The 23,340-nt window shown below is 38.4% G+C and overlaps 1 protein-coding gene across 2 annotated transcripts in view; it reads left to right on the top strand.

Moving 5' to 3' along the window:
• TBX20 (T-box transcription factor 20) overlaps window positions 1-13,897 on the top strand; it is a 39,620-nt gene extending 25,723 nt beyond the window's left edge. Inside the window, exons 7-8 of one of the 2 annotated variants that reach the window (XM_059485572.1) lie at window positions 3,796-3,905; window positions 8,189-13,897. In XM_059485572.1, the coding sequence (XP_059341555.1) occupies window positions 3,796-3,905; window positions 8,189-8,529 (451 nt within the window). In that variant the 3' untranslated portion in view covers window positions 8,530-13,897. Of the gene's footprint in view, window positions 1-3,795; window positions 3,906-4,252; window positions 4,338-8,188 lie in introns of those variants that run through there. The other variant, XM_059485581.1, reaches the window with a different exon arrangement.
• Window positions 13,898-23,340: the final 9,443 nt, after the last annotated feature.

Genomic DNA, 23,340 nt, shown 5'->3' with positions numbered 1-23,340 from the left:
ACAAAGGAGACAAGTGCTTCATTCATAATAAGGTTTATTGACAGGGCTGGGCTCAAAGTGTGCTTCTGTTGGAATGCAGATTATTTGGATCAGTCTGAGCTCCTTTTCCTATTGTCCCTCTTCACATTTATCCTTCCTTGCATCATCTCTGTGGGCATGCTTGCCAATATGAGCTTAGTTTTCTGCTTTCCATTTGGCACATGGATCCTTTTCCTCAAGCAGCTCCAGTCCCTAACTTGCTCTTCTCCAGCCTGTCATCTCCTACTACTATCCAGTTGCACACATTTCACAACTTAATCATAGTAATATATTGTGTGCATGTGCATGCTTTTCCCTCCTCTGGGTATTTCCAAGATATCTGTGAGTTGAAGAACAGCATGAAGACTGAATTTGCTGGTAGACCACACAAAAACATTTGACAGAAAGAAGACATCTTTATTCAATTGGCAGGTTGTGATCTCTCTCAAAACAAGGTTTAATGCTAATTTCTTGCTCATAGAAGAAACTGTGGAGTTCTTAGACACATTAAAAGGTAAAAATTGTTAGGTCCCACTATTAGATAACAAGTCTCTGATCTCAAACAAAGAAACAGGACAGAAGTTGAGTATTGAGTTACTGGAAGTCACTTTGTTCTTCAGACAACATGTTTACTGTGGAACAATGCTGAAAAATTAGCAAAGACAGCTTTAAAAAACCCTCCACCATATTCTTCACTTGCTATTTTTTGAAATTAAGCATAGAATCATAAAGTAGCAAATATTAATTTATGATTCAGTAATTTATAAAATTATTTCCATAAATCCTTGGAACCACATTGAAATATCTGATGTTGCATACAAAACTAAAAAGCCAGAGGTAATAATGTATTTCCCTTTTAGTAGTGTTAGTGTAATATTTTGTGATTTGAAAAAAATGTATTTTATTAATCCACTCTCCAGAGCACCATATTTGGGATAACCTAAAGGGTTCATACTTCCATAAGGACAATTTTCAGAAAGATTTTGAGATTTAAGTCCCTTTTGTACCTAGTGGAAACAAGGATATAAGAAGGAATCTGTGTTCCAGATTGCCAGCTTTGCTCCTGCATTTTGAACTGGATTTCACAGGCACTTAAGTCTTGTTGTTAAAGTTTTGCTTCCTCCTACGTATCTGTGCTGGAGTAAAGTCCTGAGGCACCTCTGCCTTTAAAGGGTGGAGTAGGTTAGTCTCCTCTTTCCAACCTATGTGGGAAAATCCAAATATTTTTATAGGTGAAATGAATTGCAACTGCTGCTTTCTCCATCCAGACTCCAAGTGGTGCTCTCTGAGGATGGAATATTGCAGCATGGTGCAGAGGGCACCACACCCTTTTCCTTTGAAACATAAGGGGAAGGAAAGACTTCTGCTCTTGTTTTCCTAAGCAGAAGAAACAGTGCTTGGAGTATAACTCAGAGATATGCCTTTTGAGTGGAGAAAATACACCACTTCTTTTTTTTCTCCTGTTTCCTTTTGCACACTTAGGTGGCACTCAGCCTTTTGCATTTTGTAAGTCTGTTTGGAGGTTTATATGCAGTATGTGTTGTATGTGGAAAGAAGAGGAGCCACCTGGAGACTGTGGGGGCAGGTGCTTAAATTCTGGTATGAATCTCAATGCTTTGCACTCACGATGAGAGTCACAGCCTCAACCTCTAAAATGAAAATTCAGTAGGTGTTTTGTGCTTATAGCATAAACAACACACATGGTTCGTCAAGATAAGCTCATACAGTTTTGAATATTGAATCTCAGCTGCACAAGAGGAACTGTTTCTGTGAGATTATTTGCTTTCCCTGATCCAAGTTTCCACATTCCCTCTGCCATAAAAACCTTTGCCTCTTGTGCCGATGAATGAGATTAATCTTCCAAAACCTTTTGCATACTATCTGCAATGCTACATCATAAAATAAATAAATAAACCTACCACACAGTTCCCTGGTTTCAAACTTTGCAGATTCAGGGTTCACTAAGAAGTCATCTCTCTTTTTCCTTTAAAAGAAGACAACCATATAGAATAATAGAGTTCTCTGTCTAGCATACAAACCCATCTGGAAAGAATTTAGTCTGCAATAATTGTGGGCATTTGATTTAGCTTTAAATCCCTGTAGGTAATTCAAATGTAAATTTATTGGGGTGAGTTTATCCCCAAGCTGCCATTAGATCCAATGTTTTAGAGGTGAAATTGGCCCACTGTGCTAAAACTACAGCCTGCATTGTTTCTGTTGCATCAGGATATTATTACGTGCTGTAATATCTGCTGTTATAAGCAGACCCTTACTAGAAATAAAGCCAATAGAGACAATACAGACAATCACCTGTATTAAATTTATTTTTCAAACCTTGATAGACTAGTAATTCCTAGATTATGATATGTTTATATACCAGTATCTAAATCACTCGGACAACACCAGTCTAATTTGTTATTCTGTTCTGCTGTACTCATATGAAATAGCTCTTTTGGTCAAGTAAAATTCTATGCATTTCACATTCTGCTTCAGAAGAAAGTCCAATGTTTCAAGAGGCATTCAGCACATAATGTAAACAATGCCATCTGTCTTTTTCTTTGGAAAATCTTCTTCAAGATAGCCCTGATATGCCTACTGTTTTCAATCACTTAAAAGGCAGTAATCCAATTATATCATCCTCTATGTAGGAACTGCCATTGCTTTCAGTCCACTTCCAATCCTGACACAAGTAAATCACTTTGATAAGATCCTCTTTTTATTTATTTTTTTCTGAGGAGACTAGCATAAGTAATGATGGCAGCGATAGACCAAGGACAAAATGACCATAATGGACTTTCTGTAGGAAAGGAAAACATGTGCCACTGTGATTTATCATGTTACTTGAAAAATATTTTTCCTTGGAATTTCTGGAACAGGAGCACTCTCTAAGCAAAGGGCATTAGCAAGTATGAATGGACGAATGGTAAATTCAGACAAAACATTCATCAAGTAGCAGATTTAAACAACTATTGCTACTTAGATTTCTTAAACAGGAACAGAAGGTCAAAGCCATTTAGGAAATGTGCCTAGGCCATTTTCATCTTTGGTATAATGCCACCTACTTACATGGAAATGCGCTTGGAATGTGTAAGGTTGGTTCTTCCTTACAAACTACTAAGGCTTATCGTGCAGATATGCCTTCCTTCTATTTAAAAATGGTTTGGGTGACTTCAGTGATTTGTGCTACCAGCAAGGCAGGGGCCTGGCAGACACGTCTAACCTCCCAGAATAGACGTGGCACGAGATCAGTAGTATCTGCAGACTTCCTGCTACAAACTGCCCTCCACTGTGATGCTGAGAGAGCATAGTCAGAGCTGAGTTCTCTCTGGACACACCTATCTTTGCCCCTACTTTCAGAAAAAGGGGAAAGCAGCAATTGAGGTGGTTACGTGCAACGCAAAAGCTTGTTTGAAAGGAGCTGGACCACAGGTGTCTCTTTGAACCCAGGCTCATCACTCAGCACAAATAACTGCAGAGTTTGCATTTTCAAATTTATGAAGAGCGCTGGTCTGATATTCACTGTCTGAGACCACATCCAGGAAGCACAGTAGGAAGTTCACTCTGCTGAAGAAGCTGGCAAGCTGTGATCCACAATATTAAAAAATGCAGGCCAAATCTGGCATTTCCAATGTCATGCTATGAGATAAATCTTTTGTTAAGTAACTTTGGAGAGCCAAAAAAGCTGTGATCTGGACAGGAAAAGACACTGTATTTACCTGAACAAAATAGGATGCTGTTTAGGATGGTATTGATACATTCGATTGTTTCCTTTTACAGGGAAAGTGTGGAGAGCCTTATCCAAAAGCATTCCTATGCTCGATCCCCCATTCGGACCTATGGAGGAGAGGATGATCTTGGAGATGACAGCCAGGCAACACAAAGCAGAGGTAGGAAAACATGCTCATGATGCAAACTGTGGTGACTCAGTTATGCTGGAGAAAAGCAGGACCACGGGCAGTACTGTGGCATTTCTCTGGTGTGTCTCTCTGCCATGAAGTCGTATAATGAAGAAGAATACTTGCTACCTTTTGGCTCTTTGGGACATCTGATATGCCCACAGCAGTGGTGTGGGTGGTTCAGTTCAGGAGGCAATTCTAGACATGACCATATAATCTTTGCCGTCAGGAGAAAATTAGTTCTGCTTCCTCTTCAAGATATCTGCAAACCAGAAAACTTCATTACTGAGAACAACTTCATTGCTGAGAACAAGTTAACACTCTCCATCTCTTGGCAGGACTTACTAGCTGGGCTCCACACCACTTTTAAAGCACCATGTAGATGTGGCACTTGCTGCCCCTCCAGCCTACTGTGAACAGAGGACTTAGTTCTGACAATCTTCAACCCACTTGCGGTTAACCTGCTTTGCTTCCTCAGGAAGAAAATTTGGTAGCTCCCAAAAAAATTGATGTTTAATTGTTATCTGTTAGTCTCTTAAAGGTGCTGTTCCTGCTGAAGCAATTAGCCCCAAATGCTTTATCAAACAATTTGTCTGCATTAGCAGTAGCAAAAGTAGTAACAAGACAGACTTGATCTTTGCAGGGATGCTTACTGGAGAAATTGCATCTGTCACAATTAACCACTGGAAATAGATCTCAAACCCTTCCTGTAGGATTGCTGACTGGCAAAAACTTGTCTTGCATTATAGTTTGCACGTTGACTTTGTGACCTGCCTGATATGCCACAGCCACTTGAGGTAAAGCAGTTCTATCTGTCTTCCGACTGGCAGTGCCCTTGTCTTGTCCTCTAACTTCATACAGTGCTGCTAAGATAACAGCATTCTTTCTGGTCATGAGCTCTTTGGACTTGTGCAGGGAAAACACACTTATTTTTAACCATGAGTTGCTCTTCAGCAAAATGTGATTAGGTGGGCTTGTTTTTACACATCCATTCCAAGTACAGGTCCTTAGATTATGAAGTTTCTCAAGCAAGTTCACCTGCTATGATGCCATCCTTTCACACAGTTCTGGGGAATTACCTTGCTTCTTGTCAGCCTAGATCCCAGGCCAGCTATTGTTGAAGACAGTATTAAATTTTGCTGAAAGTGCTCAGAGCAAAGCACCTTCTCTTCAAGAATTAAATTTCTCCCTACTATGATGTCCTCCCTTGGGAGTGACAAAATGAACCAGGTGAACCTCAGTATGAGAGCTGGCTGTTAAACCTCTTCAGAAGAGGGTCCTTAGAAAGGTGTCATGGGGGATATACTACTTTATGACAATTAATTTTCTGTGTAATAAAAGGGTACAGTTCTGCATTTGCTTGCAATATGGCAAATGAGTAAGTGAGGAAAATTGTGAATCATGGCAAAGAACTTTTTTCTAATCTGGGAGCCATATGCTACATGGGAAGTGAGTGTTCTGGGCAACCAGAGACATGCACAGAAGGTAAATCATACTTCTCTTACACATGACTAACTGGTACTGCCTTTGCTCTCTCTTTAGGTCTAGTGTCCTTAAATAGGAAAACTCCTCCAAGATACAAGGAGAGAAACAATGTTCTCACTGAAATTCCATAGATATTTTAATTTCTGCCAATGAATTTTAAAATTACCTTGCATGAAAAACTGATGAGTGTTTCCCCACAAAAATGAGAGTTGAGAGCCAAATACATATGCATTGCTGGGTGGTGTGTGTTATAAGCTCTTTGAGACCTTGATTGTCTCAGAAGTACTAATTCCCTTGGTGGTGGAAAAAGTGGTATGTGGAGTACTAAGCTGAAATTAGAGACCAAATCAGCTGGAACAGGAAAGGATACTTGAGGAAGTTCCTCATGAAAATCATTGGATAGTTACTGTTGGAAGGGACTGATAAAGGTCATGTAGTGCAAACTCCCTTCAGTGAGTAGGGACTTCAACTAGATCAGGGTGCTTCGAGCCCCATCCAACTTGACCTCTCATATTTACTGGGGTGGGACATCCGGCCCCTCTCTGGGCAGCCTGTGTTTCACCAACCGATGTTTCACCACCCTCACAGTAAAAAATTTAATTCCTATATCTAGTCTAAATCTATCCACCTTTAGTTTAAAGCCCTTTCTTGTGACAGATGATGGTAAAAAATTTGTTCCCAGCTTTCTCATAGGCCTGCTTTAAGCACTGACAGGCTGCAAGTAGGTGTCCCAAAAGTCTGCTCTTCTCAAGACTCCACAAGCCCAATTCTATAAGCCTTTCCTTATAGAAGAAATGTTCCAGCCCTACAATCATTTCACAGTCATTCATAAGAAAGAATCACATACCTTATTCTGCATAAAACAAAGAAATAAATATCAGTGATAGCCTTGGTAATTACCTAGGCACCCTCCCAGAGCATTTTCTGCTCAGCAAATTTCAGCCATCCAAAGATGGAAGCAGCTAACCTACAGTACAAGATGTCTAATTCCAAAGGAAGTAACAAATAGGAAATATATAAATTCAATGGAAACTCTTTAATGCATAATTTCTCTGTGCCTACATGCACAGACATCCACAGGATTCATAGTAGCCACCTGGAAAGAGAGCCAAATGAAAACCTTCTGGGCAAATCCAGATTTGCACCCTGCTTTCCCTGTAGTGCAGCAATGCTCAGATACCCTCTTATTTGACAAGGGTTTTGCTGTGGTCCGTGAGTAATGTGTCATACTTAGAGTTTGGCTCTGGATCCTAATTTCCCGGCAGCTGGGATTTGGTTCAGCGGTAGGACCAGGATTTGGTTCAAGTTTATCTCCACTGCTAAATTGGCACAATTTATTTTTCCTGTTACTGGGCTGTTTTACTTGTTTCATTAAGCAGAGGAAAAATAATTCATGGCTTGACAATATATCCCACAAGAGATTTATGAGTTTTTTTAAAAGCCCCAAGAATATACACTTTTTATTTCTGGGGTGGTTTTTTTTTGCTTATAGTTTGGTTTGAGTATGTGGCTATGATTGGTTACTTTACTTAATTCCAGTAAGTTTTCCTTGATGGATAGACATCTTCATATGTTTTCATTCTACAGTCCGGATGAACCTCCCTTCTTGAATTAGATTTATGAAATTAGCACCTGTTACAAAATTTGTTGTCTCTGAATATTTTGCAATACTGAATTGAAATTATATTTCATCAAACAGTCTTTCCAAGAAATTTATTTTCTAAAGTAAGAAAGCTGGTCAAGTAAGAAAATACATAAGAGACAAGAGGTAAGTTATAGTTTAAAGAGGAATACAATGAGTTTATTTGTAGCATTTTGTTGTAGTTCCCATTTCTAGAAATCAGACATATGATGATGACCAGATGCATATAGGAACTACAGATATGAAGGACAATACAGTTATCAGATTATTTGAAAATGACCATGTGTAATTATCCAAACGGGTTATTGTTTCCCCAAAATTTTACTGTCAACACAAGTAATTAATTCTAATTTTAAGAAATAACTTTTCTTTTTTTTTAATGATTCTTCAATCTTCAGGAAACAGAAAGTATTTTAAAGAGTTGGAAGATTTGTGGAAATAGGTTTTGAAACTTTTCAAATTAAACAAACCCAAAACAAAATGACAAACAGAACACTTTCATTTGATCTAAAGTAGATAATCACCTTCAGAGCAAGTTCTGCACCTCTTACTATGAATTAGCACTGGTGTTGTTTATTAGAGATGGAAAAACAACAAATACTTTGACATTTATGTTTTTTGGATTTTTTTCTCTATATTATGGAAAGAATCATGTTGTATGGAAAGATGTAATGTTGACAAGATTAAAAAAAAGGGAAAACTTGTAGAGCAAATTGCATTTTTCTGCATTTTCCCCACACTGAAATTTTGGGAAAAAACAAAACAACAGTTCTACTAAGGATCTGATGTAAAAATCTACAAGTATGTCTTCCAAACAGGGATGTAATACAGTGAACTTCCCTGTGAGAGGAGATATTTCAGTGTTTAGAGGCCGTATTACAAGGTGCTTCAGTGTTTAATATCTAAAATGTCCAATGCGCAAAGCTGATTTTACTGTTGAAACCACTGCAACCAGCTTCTGAAAATGGAAATTTGTCTAAGACAGCAACCAGCAAATAATATTTTAAAGACTGAAGTATGTAGGAAGTATTTCCAATGATAACTGGTCATTGAAACCAGTCTTGCTGTGAAGGACTAATTTTCTCCCTTTTCCCTACTTTACCAGCTTCGTGTGCCAATGTTAGGTATTCTTTCTCTTTGCTTGCAGGGTCAGCCTTTACAACATCTGATAACCTGTCCCTCAGTTCCTGGGTTTCCTCTTCAACCAGTTTCCCAGGATTTCAGCATCCACAGTCTTTGAGTGCCCTGGGTACCAGCACTGCCTCCATAGCTACACCCATTCCTCACCCGATCCAAGGATCTCTGCCTCCGTACAGCCGCCTGGGAATGCCTCTTACACCCTCTGCTATAGCCAGCTCCATGCAAGGCAGCGGCCCCACTTTCCCATCCTTCCACATGCCAAGGTACCACCATTATTTTCAGCAGGGTCCTTATGCAGCTATCCAAGGACTGCGTCACTCCTCCGCAGTGATGACGCCGTTTGTATGAGTGACATGCGGCAAGAGGAACACGAGATTTTAAATGTGCAAGTTTGCTATGACAAAATACAAGGGACCTTCCTGAAAGGCCTGTGGCAGGAGCGCTGAACTCATGACAAACCAGCTAAGAAAATGCATCGTGGATACAGATTCCTCTCTTGAGGGATCACAAGAAGAGAGCACGCAGCTTGGAGCTGCTGACAGATCTATGTGTAACACAGCCAAAATGGATCCCAAAGTCCCCAGGATCTTTGGTTGCGTGCAGCTTGTTACAAAGGTGCATTATACCTAGTGGAAAGAGATTATCTTTAAGCAGCAGTGTACAAACTAATTGTCTATAGGTCTTTTTCCATATGCTAGGTGAATTCTAAAAAAGGCAATACTCTTACTCATCTTCATCTCTTCTTGTGACTGACGAGCATCTAAACAGAAAAATGTATTGCTATAACTTTGAGCATGTTTTAGGCTATCTCAGCATACATTTGCTGAAAACAGGATAAAGTGGAGAAGACCACTGTCCTTTTTAAGACTGGCATATATTCACCAAAACCAGTATTTCTTATTGCTAATATAATCACAAAGAGAATGTTATTAACAAGTCTTTCTTTCTTTCTGTGTTTCTTTCACAAAACACTTATTGGTTCCAAAACAAGAACTGTGTTACAGGACTGTAGTAGTAACAAGGTATTCTGTCATTCAGTCTAAAAGGAAGTTTGTCCAATATCTGAGGAGGAACAATTTAACTGTCAGTTAAGATACAATGAAGAAAAATTTTGATTTGGAAAAATCTGTTACTTAAACTTAGAAACCCAAGATTTCCTATTTTAAAGCAGTGCTTGTTTACTGCTGTGTGTGCCACTGAAGACCTGTTTCCAGCTGCACATGTGTACCAAGTTAACCCACTTTCATGCTAGATCAGTCTATAGACTCTGTGGATCAAACTATAATTAATGGACTGGTATGAGTGGCATTGGAGTATCTTTCCACTTGTTCTGATTTTGTTGGGTTTGGTCATGGCTTTTATTATACAAGGCATCACCTTGGCCAGGAAAATGAGGGTTGAACTACCAGTTTTTTCATGTCCCACTAGAATGGTGGAGTTACCTTGGGAAAATATCAGTACAGAGCTTCACATGAAAGTGTTTTTAAATTCATGCCTGACTTTTTTTCAGTTAGTATTTGGGGCTCTCGTTCAAAGTACTGTCCCCTTTTTCTAGTATGTTGTGTCTGATGCCATGGAGGAGCTATAGAGGCATAAGAAAATAATGACCTTGTCTGCAGAGAGCTAGCAGGAATCTTTTGCACTACTGGAAAGAATAATAGTGTGATGTTGGTTTTCTATGTGGCATGAGCTGGGATTCCAACTGTAAATAATAAGTTGACACAGAGTTTCTGTGTGAGTTGCATCCAAGCTGTAGATGATAATGCATCTACTGACAAATGAGAACTAGCATATATAATTTCATATATTACAGATCTCTGTAGAGCTGGAACGCAAAAGAGATTTATTGTCCTCTGCTTTTCACCATTCTGCATTGGTGTTACATGGTAAAAAGCGGAGTGCAGTACACTGAGTCACCTACTCTCATCTCTGAAAAGTGCAAGGCAAGGCATATGCATCCCACAGAAAAAGACCACCATTATGTATTTTCTAGTAGCTGAATTAAAAATCTTCTCAAGCTGGCCATTTCAACCACCTTTTCAACCAAGTTATCTGCAATATCACCCTAATTCCCCATTAATCACCGTTGGACCTGCTGATGAAAACTAACCTGGGCCAATTTGCAACTCCTGTGCTCTGTATGTAAATAAAAATGAAAATTTATTTACAATTCAGACCTGCTACAAGGAGTTCCATAAATTAATGTAACAGGCCAAGCTCTGCAGTATTTAAATGGCTCAGAATCAGACACTGAATTTGTCTTGGTGTACCCAAATATTAGATTTGCTGTAGGTTACCAGATTTACAGGAAAAGTGCATGTTGCAAGATTGTGCCTAGTTATAACTGGTTTTGAGATAAACCCCCTATTTTTCAGGAAATTAGGTGGTTCTGACCCTACAAGAATGTAATTCTTCAAGTAAACATGACCCTACAGAAACAATAATTACAGAAGAGGTTTGGAAGAAAGTTTTCTGGTAGAGTTGTACAAACACACTAGGATGATGTGCACTAAAGCCTGTGGGGAAATTCTGTTTCTTTTCTCTGGTTCCTTCTGCAGCTTCATTAACTTATCTGGAGTTCAGGGGATACGATTAGGTTCAGAACTCAAGCCAGGAGTTTTACTGCTGATACTTCCATTGGAAAGGGTCAAGTGAGTGGGCAACTTTTATTTGACCCCAGAAACAAGTTTGAAACAGGTGGGCTGATTTAGGCATGGTCGACATGTGACATAAAGTCTGCTCATACATCACCTTCCTTCATGAACCAAATTCACAGAAACAAACTGCACAATCTTTTCAGCCCTGTCCCAGTCCCTGCTCTGAGAACACCAATATTTGGATGCAGAAATCCCCCTTATATTGTCTCAGAGAAAATTCTCCAGGCTCTTTCTGGAGAATGAAACTGGATTTTGAAAACTTCATTTACAAAAAAAAAAATTAAATGAAAGGGCTTTCTACTACAAATGAAGTGTGATTCATATCTGAAATAACATGGCAGTAGGCTGTCTTGATATAAAAACAGGATAAAGTCAACACCTCTTCCAAATTCTCTCTGATGAATTTTGTATTACAGATGATGCAGAATTATCTGTCAAAATCCACAGCTTGATTTTTCCAGTCAAACCAAGTCTCTCTCAGTGGGCTCATCCCTCCTTGCGCTTCTCTCAGATGGTTTAATTCCTTTGCAGCAGAAACCCATTGGGTTGTCCACTAATGCAGAATCATAGGCAGGTCCCAAGCAAGGGAATGAAGGTAGCTTGTGACCAATTTCCCTAGGAATGAGAATGTGTCCATAGGTATGTCCATAGTGAGGAATGTCCATTCCTCACTTCCTCTTCTTTGCCCTCACAGTCTTACCTACAAAACCTGTTGCAGAGATTTGAGGCTAAAGGGATTAAGTTCACAGAGGCCACAGGACATCCAGTGAAGAGGTCTTGCCACCTCACAAAGTTGCTGCTCCATGTCCCCCTCACCTTCCTGTAGGCCTGGGGAAGCATGGGAGTGATTCCAGGAATAAAATTTCCAGGCAACTGAAGTCAAATGGAAATTTATTGACTCTAATGGGGACAGGATTTCATTCCTCATTGTCGTCTAAAAATAAGGTCTGGCAGTAGGAACAGTGACTTAAATGACAGGAACAATATAGAAACAATACAGGAAAGATTAAAACTCAAGTACAAACCAACTTTAGCACTGACCTCACAACTGGAAGAAAATGAATGCGAATTTATAATTGATTGGTTAAAGAGTGAAATCACTTTTGCTAAAAAAAAAAAAACAAAAAAAAAACTCCACCACTTTGACAATAGCCCAGTAATTTATTTAAGGACTTGCTATATGGCTGTCAAAATTGCATCACTTTCAGGACAGAACATCTGTTGTTAGTAGATGGGCTAGGAATGCCAAATATAATCTAAAATTATTCTCCAAATGCAATTCACGTTTTATATCCCATGAGAAGTGCTCTTCACCTTTATGAGCTTTTGTCTTGGCTCAGAAAAACTGAGCTGGTTTATGTTGTTTGATTTTGTTTGGGTTTTTTTTCAGGGCGGGGGGAAGAGCTGTTTTCCTTTTTTTAAGAAGAGTGGAGAGAACATGCCTGAATATGCTTTTCAAAGAGAATGATAAGATTTTACTTGGAAGTGTTCCAAGTATTTTTGTGTTTTTCCTGTATTACCATTTTATCCATAGATTGTCAACACCCTCCAGTCTTTAATCCAACAAAAGCATCTCATATATTAACAAAACTGATTTGGATGTATTTATCTGAATATTTTTTTCTTCTACTTTTGGAGCCCTGAGAATCCAAACATAAACCCTCCCATTTTTAACTTACCTCTTTGGTTTGCAGCATTGCTTTGTACAGCACTGTCTAAAGACAGCAAATCAATGCCACTGGGTTTCAGTTGTACTCTTCTGGGTGTAAATTGAATAACAAGCATAGACCAAGTAGCTAAAGGTAGAGTTCCCAATGGAAATGCTTCTTCATGAGTCCAGGGATGGTAAGTTGTATGGTAGCTGATGTGCTTGGTACCACAACCTTCAGAATGCAATTGCAGAATTTCTCACAGACAGTTTTACCCATAGAGGCCGGGACACTGCATCAACATGTACACATGTAAGGTGTTGCCATTTCCAACATCCAGCAAACACTAATTGGCACTTGAAAAGGAATGTTTTTTAACTGAAAAGTATTTGGGCTGGCAACTTGATTATGTAGTACACCCTCTTCATATGTGTGTACTATACAGAAAGAGAAATACCAATGAAAATTTTTGCAAAAACCTGGGATAATTTCCAAAAGTGTAAGTCAATATAAATTGTGGTAATTTACTCCTAGATAAGGGTAAAAGCAACAGTGAGATCAGTGTAACACTTACAGCTTTTTGTCTTGAGGAAGTTGTGGCCACAGTGCATATACTCATCATCTGCAGGGGGATGACACTCACTGCAAAATTAATTTTGTTTTTAGTGAAATTTTATTCACACAATTCTTTACAGAGCATTTCTGCTGCAGGAGATGTGGTTTCTTTACTAACCACCTACTTACTGGCCAGAGGATTTATGTATTACTCTATAATCAAATGTCCTTGCATATAATCTCTAGATTATCAGATCAGACAACTTCTTTTTCTTTATTTTATCTTTTTAAGAGAAAACTAAGCAGTGAATTAAATAAGCTCTGAAGTAACTTTTTATGATAGTTTAAGGACAAAAAATACAGTTTGCTGTATTTTACCTTTAGCAACATTTAAACACTCTTTTTCTTTTTAATTGTACCTTCAGAAACATGAGGAAAGATTTGGTTTAAAAATAAGGAAGGTAAAAAAACTGGATGTAGCCTCTTTAACAGAATGTACCACAGTTCTTCTGTTTGCTGTGTTGACTTTGTTGTTTATATTGCATTGCGTGAGCACATTCACCATGTACCGAAGTGTGTGTTTGTGTGTATGGGGTGGGGGTAGAGGGAAATCTTTTTATGGAAAAAAAGTTGTGAACATAAACTATGAAGCAACATCTAATGAAAAGTTTCTTTTTAAGTGCAATATATTTATTTCTGCTAGAAATATAATATCAACATTATGTAATATTTGAAGCATTAAATGTTATTTGTAAACAGCTTAAAATTATATATATATCACAAAAACTGTACAGAAGTGCAAATGTGTGGATATTCAGTTTCTTTCATTAAAATATTGGGTGTTTTGATATATCATTCTTATTTAGCCAAATCTTTCTGTTTTATTTTTCCTCTAACCAAATTGCTGAGGGCAGTGGAACCAGTCACAGATGTTTCTGAGATTACACACAATTTGTTAGGGCTGCTCATCTACAAAAGGTAGTCTAAGTCTTGGATTCATATGGAGTGATAGTTGTACTGTAGTTAAATACAATTGTAGCTTGAATGGAGTTGCACAAATGATTTCTTTTTCAAAATGCTTTGCAATCATATTCATAAAAACTCCTGGGTCTGCCAGCAGAACTCAAATAAATGGCTGAAATATGGGGTTCTCAGGGTCCCCAAGATAGTAAATACAGACCTAGGAAAGGCAGTATAAGAGGAGAGTGGAATTAGCTCTGTTAAGTCAGGACAAGTAAAGAACATAAAGAAGTGAGGAGCAAATTCCTCTCCATAAATGCAGCAGGCCTTTTATTTAAAAGGATTTAATTTCAATTATAATAGCATATATTAAAGCAAGACAGAGTTACCTGAGACTCTATCTAAGGTATTCAAAGAAGAAAGATAGTGACACAGAGTACAGGATTACCTAGAGAGTATAAGGAGCAATACCTATCATTCAAGGTCTTTTAGAACAGGTTGAACATGCACTACTCAAGAAGGATGTGATTAAAACTAATCTTGCCTTAGGACAATCAAATGATCTCTTGAGGTTCTTCCAAGCTTCCTACAAGAGCCTTCCCTTAAAGCAGCTTCTGACAAAATCCTTGTGTTGCTCGAAAAGTTTTTTGTTATGCACCCACAGTTTATCTTGTTCCCCAATTGAGATCAGCTGCTGGGAGTTTTGCAGCTAGGTCACAAGATCCCTGGTTTGCAAAGAGGCTCAGTGGGATGGAGGAGCTGTGAGGTTCCAAGGAACAGTAGCAGCAGCAGCAGCATCGTCTTGGTTTGCGAGTGTAAGCAAGGAGGTAACAGCCTCAGGTAATTCCAATCTACCTTGAACTATGCTAAATTGAAACCAGGCATTAATGTATCTCATTAACATTTGGAATGTATGAAAATTAGGATGGATTGCTGAGTTGGTAACTCTGTATGATGCCTTTTGTCTCTGCATTATATTTTTATGGCATCTTGGTAGCAAAACAGCTGCATTCTCTCATGGATATTCAATGCTGTGAAAGTCTTTTGCTTAACCTCAGGCTAAGGGGGCTTTCTGGATTACAAGTAACACCAGGCACATGCACTGGCACTCTCCTGAATCTGAACTATTGGCTGCACACCGGTTCAAGACATGGTTATGCCAATGAAATCAGCAGCCTTGCTTGTGTAAAATTAAATCAGTGCTCAAGCTCTGCAACAGCAAAACTCCTCATGCTTTGCAGAATCAAGACCTTTGGGAATAAGCTGTCTGTGCAACAAACACCTTTATAATTGGAGCCTTTATTTGCTATTTTCCAAAGAGAAACTGGGGGATTAAACAAAAATGAAGGTTCTGAACTGTCTCCCATAGGGTTACTTTGAAGAGACTGATGAGTAGTCATGATGACTGTAGGCTGCCTTGTATCACATTAGAAAACAGATTTATATCCAAATTATCTATCTTGGAGATAGGCAGTGCAGAAAACAAGTTATTTGGAGAATGCTATTTTCTAAACTTCCTGTGCAGAAGAACAATGAATCCATGATTTAATGGTATACTTGAACTACAGAGCAATAAACAATATTTTGAATCATGATCATTTCAAATACACATAAAATATTTAGATTATGTGCCAACAGTTCAATATATAAAAGCTAACAATAATCACTAATAATAACTCTAAAAATTAAACTGACAGTGGTCTAATGTTCAAGATCTTTATTAAAGTTAGCCACTGATGTCCTGGTTGGTCAGTGAGGCTCTAGGGACCTTTGCAGGCAGTATAGAATCTGGTCCTTGTTCTCCAGAGTAATAACCAGAGGAACCAAGAAAAATCTATGGGGATGCCTATCAGAAAAGTTGGACAGAGAGGTTTTTTTGAAGAGTAGGTAATGATTTCTCCCAATGCAGAGAGTATTAGATATATCACCACTGTAGCATTTTTAACTGTTAATATAAAATATAATATAACAGTCAGACACATCAATATCCAGTATTTTTAAGGCTTTTTAGGATGGGAAATAGGTCTATTCTAATAGGTCTATTCAATGCAGGAACTGCATTGAATAACTAATTTGATAAATTAAAATAAAGCAACCATTCTCAAGCAACAATTTTTGCCTCTTGCTTGACTGAATTGTTTTTATTTCCATTGTGAAGCCTACCAGGAATATATGCAGTAATTCTAAGTGGTTTTAAGATGTTGTGTCCTAGAGAATCTCCTGGGTTTGAATCATGTTTTCACAAAGTCCATGAGCACCTCTTTCAAAGGTTTGTGTTCTCCTGTGTTTGAGGAAGGATAGTTGCAGAAATGGTTGTGAACTGAATGGCTGCCCTCGGATATGCAGGGGGCTCTTTGCCTGTTTAAATTACCAACAACTGCAGCATAGCTCAAAGAGTAAGGTGAATTAAAAAAGGGGAAAATGCTTGCAGCTGAATCTGTAATTGATGACATTTGGAACAAATAATCCCCCAAAAGGTGGAGTTGATAACAGTTCTTGAACAGCTGTGGCTCTTGTCTATTTAGATGTTTAACTTTGGTTAGCTCTTCTGAGACAGCCAGAGAAGGAACAAAGTATATACAAAAAACCCATTTCAGAAGTCAGCAATTCCATTTAATTCCTTTCACATCATTTAAGACACCTTAAGACATGTGTAAAAAGCACAAAAATCATTCTAGACTTTGTCACCTCAAACTAGAATGATTTCTGTGCTTTTTACCTGTGTCCATGTCTTAAGGCATCTTAAATGATGTGAAAGGAATTATATGGAATTGGTGAAGTTCATGCTGTCGTTACTTCTAGTGTGCACTGTCTTCCAGTCAGCTTCTAGAGACAATGCATACATAATTTTAGTATAGATATTAAATCATTTAGGTATTTGGTGTCATCAGAAACAACCCTCTCTTTGAGTTCTTGCAGAGGTGGAGTAAATTGTGATGCTTAAACTGGCAGTCTGTGCTTCACAGGGGTTACTGAAATTGAACTGCTTTTAATCTGAGGTTTTCCATGAAAATTCCCCCTGTTTTCCTGAAACAAGAACTCTATGATCTTCACTGGTCTTCGCTCTGGTGTAAAAGTTGAGTGTGGGAGAGCAGTTTCTGTTTCTCTTAAAGACATGGTGATTCATTATCACAAATCAATTATTATTTCTTCCTGTGCTCTCTCATGGATTGATCCCAAGGCAGCCAAAGGAGGAATTACTTTTTATCTTGATGCAAATTGTTGGCTGTAAGATTTGCATTGATAATATCTGAACATGTACCGAGGGCTTTGGAGTGGCAGGCTTCAATTACCTTCCCTCTGAATGCCATAGCTTTCTGCCTTGAGACACCAGTCACACAACTCATCTCCAATGACGTTACAAATAAGTTAGTAGCACTCAGGGGATTTATCAGCCTGACTTTATTTAATCTCTCCATTTTCAGTTAACATAGTCACCTCAAACAGTGCATTTCCAGAGGATGATTAGATTGTTTCAGATGGTTAAAGCCTTCCTTGCTGCTTCATTTTACAATGCACTAGGAATTTTGTACATTTTTCACTGAACAAAGTCTAACACTTGTGCCCCCATAATTTCCTTTACAAGGCTTTAAATACCTCTGAGTTGTTCTTAAATGAATTAGTATGTGTTGTAGAGCCTATCTAGCACTTAAGACAACTTGGCATGGTTTCCAGTAGTTCTGGACAGACAACTACTTGTGTTTTCAGTCACAGAAAATGTTTTCTTTCCTATATAGCTGATGAGGACAAAGACTAACAAGGAATATTATAGGCTGAGATTTCAAAGCCATTACAAAGGTGGATGCACAGCTCACACTCATTTTAGCAAGACTCGGGTTTCTGAGTCCTGTACAGAAAATCTTTGCTATAGTGTTTGTTATTTTAAAAGGTTTATGGGTTTTTTTCAGAGACCAGCCTAAACATTTTAACATTTGTTCCTGAATTATTTTAAAGCCTCTTTTGCTCTATGCCATAATATCATGCCTTTGTTCTTCTGTTCTTTCAACCTTGGCCAAACTGTTAGAGAACACATGGATACTTCCTTTCCATTTGCTAATTCAATAATAAGAGAACTCATGTGAGCTGAAGAGGTTAATTTACTTTTTTCTTTGTGGAGTTATGGATGTGTTTGGGTTTTTTTAGTTTTTGTTTGTTTGTTTGTTTTTTGGGATTTTTTTGTTTGTTTTTTGTTGTTGGGTTTTTGGTTTTTTTTTGTGGGTCCTCTTCTTCAGAGCTTAGTTCTACTTTGCTTTGCTTATAGAAGAATAGCCTATATATTTATCTCAAAGGCAGAGTTGCTGTCATTACAATATACCCAAAACTGGATTTTGCTGTCAAAAATTTGAGGGATGAGCTTGAGCTGTCTTGACATAAAAGAAATCAGAAGGTAAAATGACACGGAGAGGCATCAGATCAGCCCGCTTTTACCACTGCCAGGAACTCCCACCCTGCTGCCATTCTGCATGCAAAATTTCCCCAAGAGCAAAAGCAAAATGTTTTCCTCCTCAGGGCTTTGGTATAGGCAGCAAAGCAGGCATCAGGTTTGGGCATGGTTTGTCCCCACCTAACACATAAACACATAAACACACAGAGTATTTGATGCTGAGGAAGCGTCAGTTTGTGCCGGGAGCTGCTCAAGGCTGTGGATTCCCCGAGTGATCTAAGCCCAGAACCCAAGATCTGAAATGTACAAGTCTCTCTTTCACACACACAAAAATGTATGGCTTAGAATATTTTTAACACTTGTATTGTTCTGGAAATGTGAATCCGCAGTGCAGCTGCAATGAAATGGACATTTTCACCAGAAGGGACGCACTGGAAAATCCAGAAAGACATAAATAGCAACGGTCCGGATGCAACAGCAGAAATAAATTGGAAGCTGATCATAAGATCCAAGTGGGTATTTAGAGTTAGTGTAAATAGAAATACCAAATTAAGCAAATAACATGTAATTTTGAGATGAATTGCCCTATGTGCCAAGCACAAAACTTTGCACTGACTATGCAGAGCATGATAACATGAGACTAGGGCAGACATTTTAAAACCTAAAATCACATGAGAAATTGCAAACCACAAAAAAGAATACTAAAAGTCACACGTGCAATGTGACCATAAACAAAACTGCAGTATGGTTAAAGCCAACTGTAGCTCAGAAAGAAGTTTTCCATGACATGGAACCTGAAGGAAAACCAGACCATACATCCAAATTTCAGCTATACCAGATTTTAACTGCAAAAAATTTTAAAAAGCACCAGTGTGAGCATGCCTAAACACAACAAATATGAATGCTTATTCTAATTTTTGTGTTAGACTACACTGGTAATTCCCTGTTTACTGCTTTGGTTCTGGAGTATGTCCACATAAAATAAGTTGCTCAACTGTGGCTTAAACCATTTTTCCAAACACACAAAGACAACAAATGGGACGGCAATAATGGATTTCTGCTTTATCTGGGATTCATGGCAAGTGCTGAACATGCATCCAGATGGAGAAATTATTTAGAGAAGACGAAAAAGATCCCAGAAAAGGAAACAGAGAACTGTGTATCATCTTCACTTAACTAATGAAAGCCATAAGAATTAATAAGTGCACCAATCGGTTGGAATAAAATTGAGAAAGGAAAGAGAGGTCTGCAAAATTTCCCCCACCATTGAATATGACATATATAATTTCACAATGAACAATGACTTCATTTTTGTTTCTCTCCACACTTCAGTGATGTTGAATTAACCAATGCCTTAAAATAGATTTCTCCATGTGAAGTCACTTTGAAAAGTAGCTTTTGAATGAAATGTTTCAAGCTAGTGAGGAAATCACAAGTTAAAAAAAAAGGCAAGCCTTTGAAAAAATGTTACGTGATGGTCTGCACTTTTGCTAATAAAGAGAACCATGATTCCTGAACATGAGAAAGTTCAGGCATAAACCTGATTCTGTAGGTACCGTGCATCTCTGTGGTGGAAAGCACCACAGCAAGGAGCTTGTTTATTTAACACGAGTGTGGTTTCACCTGTTTTAACTGGATTTCCTTATTTGTATATACAAGGCATCATAAACCAGTTGTTCTTCTTGCTCCACCCACATGTATTGGATATCCACATGTAGAGCTATCAGGTATAAGAGTACTTTTAAATTTTAATATGGGATGGCTATTCCCCATAATATAATTTTAAGACTAAAACATTTCAATTCAGCATTAGGGAAACCAACCTTTTCCACTTCAAGGCATCCTCTGGTTTTTCTTTGGTAATTTTACTGTGAATTTTGTGTTGTTTCACCTTGTGTTGCTACTAAAAGTATGGACATGAGAAACAAAATTTCATGAGAATCCCACCTTCCATTAAAAAGAAAAAAGGTGGGAGGAAACTAAGGTGGAATAAATGTTTGAAAATTCAGGATATCAATAAATAAACCACCTTATAATTCTTGTTTGGACACGTTTTTTAATATTTGGGACTGGAAACAATATTTTTTGTTGTTGTTGCTCTGTCAGAAAATACATTTATTTCTGATATAATTTATTCCAGTTACATAACCAAAATAAACAGTAATGGCAAAGTGACTTTTCACTGTCACTCTTTACGCACCCTTTAGGACTCTAAAAAAAGAAGGGCTTGTGGATGATTTTTGGTTGGCTGATAAACTGAAAAAATAGGGAAAAATTAATTCAGAATCAAATGAAAACACAAAAATCAATTTTGGAGGAGTATGAAGGGCTGATTTAAATGAAGAACAAGAAGACCAACACATTTTGAGTAAATGTACAATGTTGTATTCACTGAAAATATTTGACTGTGTCCTCAAGCTATTCACGACTCCTTGTAAACTTACTGGTTTACATCAGTTTCAACTGAAATACTAAAACACTTTATCACCTATCAAATACTTTTTATTTTCAACTTCTGATATAGTTTCCTCTTTTCATTTCCAGCTGAAAATCATTTGGTCTGAATTAGAAACTCATTTCCGCTTCCAGGAACCAGACCTTTCTTTTGACAAACGCGCTTATCACCGAACTTCTTGGCCATGTGGGGTCCTAAGACACAGGACTGTTTAATCTACTGTATTATTCACTGCCACTCCATCATAGCTTTTATTATTAGATGAAAAAATAACAATAATAAAAAAAATTAAAAAGGAGGGCAGTTAGCTTTACTATTTCTTGACAAGCATCATTGAGTTTCAGTGAGTTTCTCACCCGTGCCCTAACACTTAGGGTTAACAATTATTTTCCTCTGTATCTTAACAAAGAAGTAATCTTTAAATACTGCTCTGAAGGTAGATAGACACAGGGACTTTTCTGCCTGTTGGTCCCTAATTGGAAGCGTTGGGTTGCACACCTGCGATGCAGGGAAGGGAGCGCAGCCGCGTCCCTGGGCGCCCTGTGCCCTCTGCCGGCGGCACCTCCGGGAAGGCGGGCGGGAGCGCCAACAGCCAGGGGGGAAAACAGGGAGGTAGGAAATAAAGGGCACGGGTGAGAAACTCACTGAAACTCAATGATGCTTGTCAAGAAATAGTAAAGCTAACTGCCCTCCTTTTTAATTTTTTTAAATTATTGTTATTTTTTCATCTAGGGATTTGTGTAGGCAGTGTTTTCCATGCGCCCCGCGTGCCACCTCTGGTATTGCCTAGATTCCCGCTGCCCACCCCTCCCCTGACCTCCATCCCTCTGGAGAACTCAGTTTTCTGCCCAGGAACCTCTTCTGCCACTGCGGCACAATCGCACTGGAAAGCTTCGGACGTTCTTCAGGCAGCAATATCCCCTTGGTTTTTTTCCCCACCATACACAATAAGTAAAACAGTCTGCCTCGGGTATGTTTTCCCAGATTTTCCACCAGGTGCAAAATCGACGTGGTGAGTGAAAGCACGCTGGCCTGCAGCACCTATCTATTTGTGTTTCTTAAGTTGATTAGGTTTGTTTTTATCTCAGTAGTTTTGTTTGTTTGTTTGTTTTCTACTTACTGGTTGGCTGGCATCCAGGCAAGACATAAATGTCTTTTTGGATTATGAATGGTAAGATATAAATTTTTTTACTCTCCTATTTTGAGTAAATATTACTGTTGTCTGCAATAATTGAACCTGAACAAGAGGAAAGAATTAGCTTGTATCCACATGTACTACTTCTAATTTCTTCCAAGTAGACAAAACAATTATTTCGCTCTATATCTTAACAAAGAAGTAATCTTTAAATACTTCTGGAACATGCACTCAACACCATGCCAGGCAGAAAATACACAGCCTGATTTTCATTTACACAAAAGGCAGTTTACAAAGCTCAGGAAGCCTTGCAAGGATTAAAGCAGATGTCTGCACCCACTTAGAGCTTTCTTTCCGCACCAGAGTTGTGTAACTGAATAGCTGCTCAGGACTTGCTGCTGCTGAACCGGGTAATCGTGCCACACCTAACACCTTACTCAGGGCAAAACTATGCAGATTCCATGTTTGCATAAAGAAGCATATATTTTCTTTTGTGGCAATCATTTTCATACATTTGCAGCCCTTCACTTCAGTCTCAGAAAACCATGCTGACGGTCTCAGAATTTTGTCCCCTTTTGCCTCCATTGATCATGTTTATCTGAACTGTCATTAATATAGAAGTCACCAAATTACAAAGCCACACCCCACCATTTTAAAGTGTAGCGTTGAATTAAGTTGAAACTGGCTATATACTAAAAAAATAATTTCATATAATTAGAAGAATTCATATATCCAAGCATCTTTTTCTGTAGGAATCAGAGTAAAAATCAGGAGCATAAGGACTTATTTTCCTCCTTAATCTTCATGATTTTGGATTTTGAATTCAAGTGGGCACAATGAAAGAAATGCAATCACACACTGGAAAGGATGAATACAGTCTCTGCAAAAGGATCAGATTGTCTCAGCTAAACTCCCTAGTGAAATGGGAATAATTCTCTTTTAATGGAAATGCTGAAGTCCAAAGCACATGTCTGCCATAGCCCTGGCATCTCTGAGGAGTAAAGACATATGACTGGTCTTGAGTTTGAACTCCTTCTTCTTCCAAGCTGTATTTGGAGAGCTTTTTTAGAAACTGGAGAGTTAAACCCTGGAAAAAAAAAAAATACAATTCCATTAGTGCTAAAATTACAGGGACTTTAAGACACAGATAGGGCAACTCCGAAGAGTAGAACAGGCATAGGACAGTAACCTGACAGTGTTTATTAAGGACCTTACAACGAGAGAAGTGTAAGAAAAACTTGAAGGTGCAGTGGTGACCTTTCTTTTTGCAAGGTGGGTGTGAAATCTTTGCCTTCTTTGGCTTTCCTTTCCTTTGTGCACAAGGGCTGCAGCTGTTCTTCTCTGAACTTTAGCAAGGGCAAGTG

The sequence above is a fragment of the Ammospiza nelsoni genome, chromosome 1 (genome assembly GCF_027579445.1).
Source record: "Ammospiza nelsoni isolate bAmmNel1 chromosome 1, bAmmNel1.pri, whole genome shotgun sequence".
Classification (NCBI taxonomy): Eukaryota; Metazoa; Chordata; class Aves; order Passeriformes; family Passerellidae; genus Ammospiza; species Ammospiza nelsoni.
Note: the sequence above shows the minus strand (reverse complement) of the source record. Positions and strands in the feature narration are given on the sequence as shown.